The following is a 9,469-nucleotide window of genomic DNA, read 5'->3' as shown; positions in this document are numbered from 1 at the left end:
CTGTGACTTCAATTACTTTTTGAAATCAAAGATACTTTTTGTATGCTACTTCAATAATTTATTCAATACCCGGCCTGTCAGCATTGATCCAATAAAGCAGTTCTTATATGGTGCCAAACAATAATATTTATACTTGATTTAATTTACAGAGAGCCAACTGAGTTTTCAATCTTATAGCCCAATATTTATTCATGAAAAAGTCTGGATGTCAGTAAAGCAGAAATAAAGTATTTTCTTCTACTTCACTGTCCAGATATAGTTGCTTTCTCTTCAATTAAATTATAATGAAATATATGAACATGAAACATTCAGAAGCCCAAACTATGCTGGAATATGCATATCCTAAGACTTACTGAGCTTTGCCTTTCTAGGAATAAGAAAAGTAACCAAATCAAAAGTGTAGAAAAGATTGGTTGGAAAGATACATTAGATTTTACTGACACCAGAAGGCAGAAATGGGATCTTCTTTACCAACTGCTGTTTTATTGTCTCAAAGATGTTACACTTTCTTTGTGCTCCCTGAGCTGACTGTCACGTCTGAAGTCCAAGCATATCAGTGTTAAGAGGTAGTGAAATCAAGGACGTACAACGCCGATGCCAATGTCGCATAGAGATGAGTGGTGCTGAAACGTAGACAATATACGGGACTGCTGATAGGTGATGACAAGGAGAAACTCTGCAAAAGCAGTAAGAAAAATACTTCTAGGTAAGCTATTTAAACTTTTAATAGAGTCAAACATGATAATCATGTAGTATCTTCACAATTCAATTTTGTAAACCTGCATCTATTGCAAATTTTGTAATCCTTTTCTACTGCAAATAAGTATTAAAACAGGGCTAAGGCAACAGACAGCATATATTAGTAATCCATTTCCTGAATAAAATTAGCTCAAAGCAATAGCAATCATAACTATAAACATCTTTACTAATATTTCTGGTGCTACATTGAATAAGAATACACTGTTTTAGGAAGTCTTCAACAATACTATTTGTTCAGCAACTGTTCAAACTTATGATGGTGCTGATCAGTTGTAGCTATGACTGGTTCTCAGAGTTGTGTCCATCCTAGCACCCCTGCAGTCATGTGATCATGATTTGGGCACCTGACAACTGGCTCACATGATTGGCTACAGCACCCGCAACCATAGGAACACCATTTGCAACCTTCTCTGCTAGCTTCTCTAGAAAATCAGTGGGGAAGTTGGCATGGAAGGTTACAAGATGCTGGAGTAAATTTCTCCTACCCATGCACCCTTCTTCAGTCCTTTTGGGCTTGTGCTGCACTCCTTCTCTAAGCTTACTGCCTCAAGCACCTCTGTAGACCTGCCCCAGCCCCAGCCCCACTCTCCCTGAGCCTCACTGCACCTTCTTCACACCCTCACATGCCCTCCTCAAGCCTTGCTGCACCCCTCACACCCTTGTGCATCCTTGCCATGACTCACCTGCCTGCCTGACAGCCTGCTTGCAAGCCACCTGTGACTTCCAACTTCTTGCCAACTTCATCATTGCCTTGGTTATGGGAAGCCAGTAGGATGTTAACTCACTTAATGACCATGGGATTCAGTTAATGATGGCAGCTGACAGTGCAGAGATTGCCATTGCTAATCAATGGAATTACACTTTATGACTGCATTGTTTAGCAATGGGAATTCCAGCTGCACTTGCAAGTTAGGTCTACTTGTTATTATCCAAATCCACATTCATGGGTTTCATTATTCATGCTAGTGAATACTTAACTCACATCTTCTCTGCCCAAATCTACCATTCTATCCATCATGTTTATTTGAAAAGCATTAGGGATAAGCAAAAGAACACCCTATCCCACTTAGACTCTGTTAGGCAGTTCTCTTCATAATCAACTTTTGGGAACATGGTGATGATGCCTCACCTGCAAGCATCTTGTTTGTCGTTTGTCCCACAGACGTACCACTCCATAATAAGAGGAGCCACTTGCAATCATATGATTTCCATTGCTTCTAATGCAATATAGGGCACTGTCATGTGGTTCTTCCCATTTCTTCACACATTCCCTGGGAAATTGATGGTAAACAAAATACTGTGAGATAATGTTAGAATATTTTTTACTAAATACTGTTTGTCAGTTCTTGTGTCACTGCCAGTTTGCAGTGGTTAAGGCATCAGGCTAGAAACAGGGAGACTGAATTCCAGACTCACATTAATCATAAAGCAGTTGGGTAACTTTTAGGCCAGGCATTCTCTCTTATCCCTAGGAAGGGGGCAATCGGAAAATACTTTCAAAAATGTCAAGGAAACTGTAGAGGCTTGTCCCAGGCAGGTATCAGGGGTCTATTTTGACTTGAAGGTAACAAACAAACAAACAAGTTCTTGTGACTAATGTGGACTGTTAACAAGTCATCTTGAAACAGCTATCAAATAAGTATTTCCAATTTAAAAAAAATAAAATAAAGCAAGGTTCCAAACTAACTTGGTGCTTGTTCTTAAATCCCAGTATCTTATGTAGGTATCATATCCACAAGAGAGCAAAGTTGAAGGTGTTTCATAGAAAACATCCAAGACTCCAGCTCCTCGGTGGAAATCTGTTCCTAGACAGGTGATCAGCTGCCCACTGAGGAGAGAAACAAACAAAAATTAAACTCCAGTGCTTACTAACTATATTCTATGGCTATTACCCGAGGTTTTTATCTTCACATAGATTTTCAATACCAATAAAGAAATAGAGTAAGGCCAAATAAGTGAGGATTGGGGGAAAAAAATATCAATCACTAGTTGTAAAAAATATATCAGGTTAAACTAGTATTCATTTTCAGTTTAAAATTATAAAAGCCATTACTCAGTTCTGTTTCTAGCACTATTCAGGCTTTAAGCCTCCTTTATGAAGAGCAAGCACAAGTACTATTTATATAGTTCCACTGATTTGTTAAATTTAGAAAATACAGTAGATAGAGAATCAAAGGAAAGTATTATTTATTGTAACTGATAGTCCATGTGTGTGAGAAGTACAATTCTTTTGGATATTTATATTATATTCCAAGTTTTCTGCTGCCACATGTAACCATGCCAATATGCTGCCTCTGGACTAGGGAGAACATTTATTGAGTGAATGGAATGCTGTGCAGCAGGAACATTATGGTGATTATGGGAACGACTCGATGCTCCCATGTAACACCGCTCCTGCGCGAGCTGCACTGGCTCCCGGTGGTCTTCCGGGTGCGATTCAAGGTGTTGGTCGCCACCTTTAAAGCGCTCCATGGCTTAGGACCCAGGTACTTACGAGACCGCCTTCTGCCACCGATAGCCTCCCATCGACCAGTACACTCCCACAGAGAAGGACTCCTCAGGGTGCCGTCGGTCAAACAATGTCGACTGGCGACCCCCAGGGGGAGAGAGCCTTCTCTATGGGGGCACCTGCCCTCTGGAATGAGCTGCCCCCGGAGATTCATAGGATTCCCGACCTTCGCACCTTTCGCCGCGCCCTCAAAACGCTATTGTTTCACAAAGCAGGGCTGGCCTAATGCTATTTTAATGGGTTGTCTTTATTTTAGCTTTTTCGGCCAAATTATTTAATATTTTTAATTCGTCTTTTAACTTTTATATTGTTGTGGGTTTTATCTCTGGCTGTACACCACCCTGAGTCCTCCAGGAGAAGGGCAGTATAAAAATTTAAAAAAAGAAACAGAAAATAATATTTACTAAGGATAATAATTTTCAACAAATAACTACTCATTTAAAAAATTTCCCTGATAGATTTAAGGTACATTTATTTGCTACATAAAATCTAACACATGCTGGAAACATCTAGATTCAGCACTATTGTGTTAATAGTCTTAAGAACAAGGCATAAATGCAACCAACTATCCCCTTTTATCTATCAATACCAACAGAAGGAGAAATCAAATTTACTATATATTATGACTGGAAGTCACTGACGATATGTATATTAAGAGTTTAAAACTGAAAAGAAATCTTATTTTAGAGGCCTATTTTCTTCAAATTTTTCTCCTTCCCATGCATTTTTAAATATAGTCACTCTGGTCAAGGTCAGATATATAGTCTGTTAACTCTAAATATCCTATATTCTCAGAAAATCTTTTTCTTCAGTCTATTTCTTACATGTAATATTGACAACAGAAATACCAGTATTTGCTGTTTTCCTCCCAATTCCCCAAATTGAACATTCCTAAGGAAACTATGCAGACACTTATAGTACTTGAATTTTGAGGGACCTAAGCAAGCTTTTCTTTTTTATAACCCTGCATGAGTATTGATTTTAGAATGGTTGCAAGAAATAATGCAGGTAACATTGGAAGGAACAAAGTCATCAATAGTATTAATTCCCTTCCATTGTCCTCCTGCTGTATATAATGGAAAAGATCATTGAGGATTTCTAATAATTCACTGAAAAGCTATTTTGGCACAAATAATCAATTCCATAATCACTGCTCAAGTTTGCAGAATTTTTTAGAGCTTTTTTTCTCTGCAGAGTTACAGGTAGTCCTTGAGTTACAATAGCAATTGGGACCAAGATTGGTATTGCTAAGCAATGCGATGTAAAGTGCAATCACACAACCACATTACTTAGCGATAGCAATCCAGTCAGTCCTGGTTGTTGTATGTGGATCATTAAGTGGGAAGCAGTGGGAGTCTCAGGTAAGGAGCGCGGGAGTGCTACAAGTAGGTGGGGAGGCCCTGGGAGGCATGGCACAGGCCACATGTGAGATGGGGGAGGAGATGCTGTTGTGTGGTGCAAGCACAGGGAGGCTGAGGAAAAAGGCACAGGTGTGTGTGAGTTTAGGCAGGCCCGGGAAGGAAGGTGGAGGATGTATGTGAGCTAACAAAAGCGAAAGGAGGAGGACATAAGGTACCTGTTAGTATAGAGAGGTCTAGGGAACAGTAGATTTGTGCACTGAGCAAAGGTGTGTAAGTGGAAACAAAGAAAGGCCAGTGGGGCAGGGAAGAGCTGAGGTGGCGCAGTGGTTAGAGTGCAGTACTGCAGCTACTTCAGCTGACTGCTAGTTCAGCAGATCAGCGGATCAAATCTCACCGGCTCAAGGTTGACTCAGCCTTCCATCCTTCCGGGGTGGGTAAAATGAGGACCCAGATTTTTAGGGGGCAATATGCTATTTAGTATACTGTCTTTGGTGTAAGCAGTCACATAACCAAAGGATGTAAATCTGAATTGGTTGTCAAGTGCCCAAATTTTGTACATGTGATCACGGACACAGCAATGGCCAGAACTTTTGGGGACTAGTCATCTCTTTGTTCAGTACTGCGGTAATTACAAGTGGTTACTGAACAAATGGTTGTAAATCAAGGATTACCTGTACAATGAAAAAAGGCATAGTGTTAGTTGCAGAACCTGAAGATTTATTTCAAATGTTTAATCTTAATGTTATTATTATCACAGATCACAACAATGTGAAATCACAGCTGCCAGTTCTTTAGCTAGTGTTTTCCTTCATACACTCAAGTTCTTCCCTAGAAATTATTATTATTATTATTATTATCATCATCATCATCATCATCATCAGACATAGGATTCATTTTAGGTTTTACATGCCACGAGGCAAATGCAACACTATAAAAAGTTGAGGTAGACCAAAAGAATATGCAAAACAAATGAATTGAAGGAACAGGGGATTTGGGATAAGGATAGCTGAGTAGGTTCCTTAAAAGGTCCGTCTGGCACAGGGTTCTCTGATTAATTAATGCATGTTCCTAATTGAGAACCAACATGTCCCATCTGTCCTCCCCCTCCCCAAATCTCCTTTACAAGAGAAAGCCAGGCTGCCACAATTCTCACTAACATTCAGACAACGGCATCCAATGAAGCTCATTCAGCCACTAAAGACTCCCATGTTCCCAGCCCTTCTCCTCCTCCTCCCTAACAGTCTAATCAGAATTGGACACAAAGCACTGAACGCCTTTTCAGACTAGTGCACTGGCCCTTGCTTCATGGGACAATACAGCCTCTACTCCCTAAAGCAACGACTCCCCCCCCCAGTTATTTTGTTACTTTCTGCTCCTTGATCCCATATCAGTCTTTCTGGGGCACCCGAGCCAGAGGCCTAATTCCATCTGTAATCTGGGCTAAAGCTCCATGGGGGTGGGGGGGTGGGGATAAAGACCACACAATAGGTGAAATAGAGTCCCAGGAGATGTTCAAACAAGTAAACACCGTTGTGTCAGAGGAGCAAAATTGCTGAGAAAGCAGATTAGTACCAGCAGCACTGGTATCCCCCAGATCAGAAGGTGAGCCCTACCCGTTCACTAGAGCCAACACGCTTCTGTGATCACAGTACCGACAGCATGCTGGGACCAGTCCATCTCCCCCAGTCACTCTCCAAAGAGCAGATTACAGAGAATAACAATTTCTTTGTGGCTGTGTAATTCCCTCCGTGACCGTGACTGTGGGCCACTCCATTGGACCTCAATGCCAGGGCCTTAGCAACCATTTAGCAAGACCAGTCGGCCCTAGCAATGCTCCCCACAAAGCAAACCTCTCGGACAAGCTTTAACATCAAGTATAGGAATTAATCCTCATCTCTCTCCCCCATTCTGAAACCTGAATCCAGGGGTGCTGTGTTATTACTTTGTATTTCTCAAGCAGGAATCGCTGGACAAGCTGTTAAAATATTAACTCTTGGAGGGAAGAAGTATAGCCAGTTTGCTTTACAAACCTATGTCAAGAAGTAAAAGCATCTATAATTCAGAAAGAAAGTAAGAAGTAGAATTCTCATCGTTTTAGAAAAAAGAGGATCTGAAGAAGAAAAATTTACAATCGGGTTAGAAACTAGAAAACAGGCATGATAGGAACCCTAGGCACCGGGCCCAGTAATGGTGACCACAGAGCCATCTATCTTAGTGCAGCCTGGATTCCTTCCTCTGCCTAGTGCTAGAAATGCTGTCTTAGTTCCTTTATTCCCTTAAAACGGGGAACAACTAATAGGGTGCTTCTTCTTTCGTTCTTTTTAATTTGATTTATATGCCGCCCTTCGCCAGAGACTCAGGGCGGCTTACAATGCGTTAAGCAATAGCCTTCATCCTTTTGTATATTTATACAAAGTCAGCTTATTGCCCCCACAAACTGGGTCCTCAATTTACCTACCTTAGAAAGGATGGAAGTCAACCTTGAGCCTGGTGAGATTCGAACTTGCAGTAATTGCAGGCAGCTGAATGTTAATAACAGGCTATTAGCCAGCTGCGCCACCAGGCCCCTGGTGGCACAGCTATACGGTATACGGCAAAAGCATCTTGATGAACTGAAAACATTTTTCTATCTGTTTAAATAAACCAAGTGGGAAATCAGATGGGAAATGTGGTAGTGAAAGTTATCAGATATGTTTTCCACATTCCAGTTCCAAAATCGGGAGAGTTGGGGGGTGGGGGTGTCACTTTGTTAAAAAAAAAATCCAAAATGCCATGTACATGATTGCTCATAAAGCAGACAGATGCCTCTTTGTCCAGTATGAGGAACATGTGACCCTCTATATGTTGGGTTCCTAAACCCATTAGCCTTAGCCAATTGCACTTATAGTTAAGGATGATGAGAACTACAGTTCATCTCAGGAGGGCAACAGGCATCCTTTTGCATATTTTAATTTCAGTTGGCACTGTTCCTCAGTTGAAGCAACCCCCATTTTTGCATTTGTGGATCTTCTATTTTCCTAAGAGTTAACCCTGAGTTCTCTCATTTATGTATAAAATTATTTCAGAAAAATTAGCTATAGTATCTGCAAATGCAATAATCTTTCCAGGAACAGGATTATTGTATCATAAACTGTTATTAAGATGAAGCCCCTTTCCTCAAATATATGTAAAATGTACTAGGGCAGAGATAAAATAAGCAGACCAAAATCTTAATTGTATGCAATAGAGCCACAGAAAAAAATAAAACCAGAATGCGCTGCAGATCTATGTATTGCATAGTTACAAGGTAGGATTCAGCCCCAAGAGGTTTCTTTGCAAAATTAAGTCAGCAAAAAAGTGGGAATTAAAGAGAACTGGAGAGGTTATTGCTCTGGATATTGTGGGATGGATGAAAGAGAGAAAGCAGCTTGTCATTTCTTCCATCTAACAATTCTTCAAAGTATTATTTTTGGACACTTGTTCATTTGTCTTTTGAGCTATTATGGTATTCTGTGGCAAAAGTAAACCTTGGGAATAAGATCCAGTTGACAAATTGATTTAACCACTCAAATAAGTACTTATAAAGTGCTCATGTGGGTCAGCTGGCACAAACAATCATCCCCTTCAGTTCTATAGATCACAGAGAGGTAAATCATAATCCCACTTCATCCTATATTAGTTGAACATCATCTGAGTAGTCTATGGAAGAGAAGGTTCTTAAATTATCTTAAATCTACACTACAATCTAAAGTATTTTTTTTGTTCATAAATACTACAAAAATACTTGAATTCCTACCAATAATGTCTCTTTTCAGTTGATAAGAAGTTCTTGTATCTATCACTACCACCCAAGTTCTTTTCAAGTAGCAGTTATCATCTTAACAAAGTCAAAAGATTGCCTGCTCAATAGCTGGAGTGCTGAATACACAGTCATATGGAGGAGGAATCAGTTTGTTCTAATTTGCCACAACAGTATTCATCTTGAAATGGTGCTTAAACTGCAAATTTCGCTAACTGAAAAAAAATTGCATACTATTCACAACCAGAACAGAATCTAATGAGTTGGTAAAAGCTTTGTTACTAGATTTCTTATCTTTGTTGTTGAATATAGGTACTTCATCATTACCCATATTCACCATATTAAAGGTGAGCTCAAGTCATTTTCTGAGACATTAATAGTGTGTGTTATAGTATTTGACAATCATTCAGACAGACATGTATTTTCACAGACAAAAATCTATTTTAATACAATTACTTTTAAATTCCACATCTCTAGATAGTCTACAGTGGTTAGTTAAGTAAAATAGCAATGGGTTATTTGTGAAATGTCTATACACTTTGTAGAGTTTTTATTTATTCTTGATGAGCAAATGAATATTATAATTTTGCAAACATGAAAGAATATCCTTTTCTCCTTTCTAAGCTTTTGGAGAGTCACCTGCATTTTCTTCCTTTCCATTTTTTTTGATTTGAAAACAAATATGCTTCTTTGAACATATAAAAGTGGGGGTTTTTTTGTCCTGTTCTTTATTTTTATCAGGATGTACTAATACCCCAATGATACGGTTTTGATTTAAATTCACTATTGTGTGAATACCTAAGAATAGTAATTTTGATATAAATAAGTCAACATTAGCAATGTATGTCTTTTACAACATATCAAAAATTAAAAATAAGTTTTGAAACAAAAACCTGTCTTATATGAACACTAAGACAGCATCACGTTTCCTACAATTATTTTTCACTCAAGTTTCCTAAAGAATAAAGCACTAGAGTAAGAATTCCACCAAACTAATTCTGTGTGGTCATACCCAAAACGCATATCTTAAATATTTTCAATCATGTAATCATATAGTTCATT

General features: G+C 39.1%; 1 protein-coding gene across 3 annotated transcripts in view; it reads right to left on the bottom strand.

The window, feature by feature from the left end:
* Positions 1-35: 35 nt before the first annotated feature.
* The window catches only part of FBXW4 (F-box and WD repeat domain containing 4), a 70,882-nt gene continuing 61,448 nt past the window's right edge, over positions 36-9,469 (bottom strand). For 2 of the 3 annotated variants that reach the window (XM_034439924.3, XM_034439925.3), the window contains 3 exons: positions 2,447-2,587; positions 1,889-2,030; positions 464-676 (listed from right to left, as the gene is read on the bottom strand). In XM_034439924.3, the coding sequence (XP_034295815.1) occupies positions 560-676; positions 1,889-2,030; positions 2,447-2,587 (400 nt within the window). In that variant the 3' untranslated portion in view covers positions 464-559. Of the gene's footprint in view, positions 677-1,888; positions 2,031-2,446; positions 2,588-9,469 lie in introns of all 3 variants that reach the window. The other variant, XM_060682807.2, reaches the window with a different exon arrangement.

The sequence above is a fragment of the Pantherophis guttatus genome, chromosome 6 (assembly GCF_059756535.1).
Source record: "Pantherophis guttatus breed Tessera chromosome 6, ASM5975653v1, whole genome shotgun sequence".
Classification (NCBI taxonomy): domain Eukaryota; kingdom Metazoa; phylum Chordata; class Lepidosauria; order Squamata; family Colubridae; genus Pantherophis; species Pantherophis guttatus.
The sequence above is the reverse complement of the archived record's forward strand: the minus strand, read 5'-3'. Positions and strand labels throughout refer to the sequence as shown.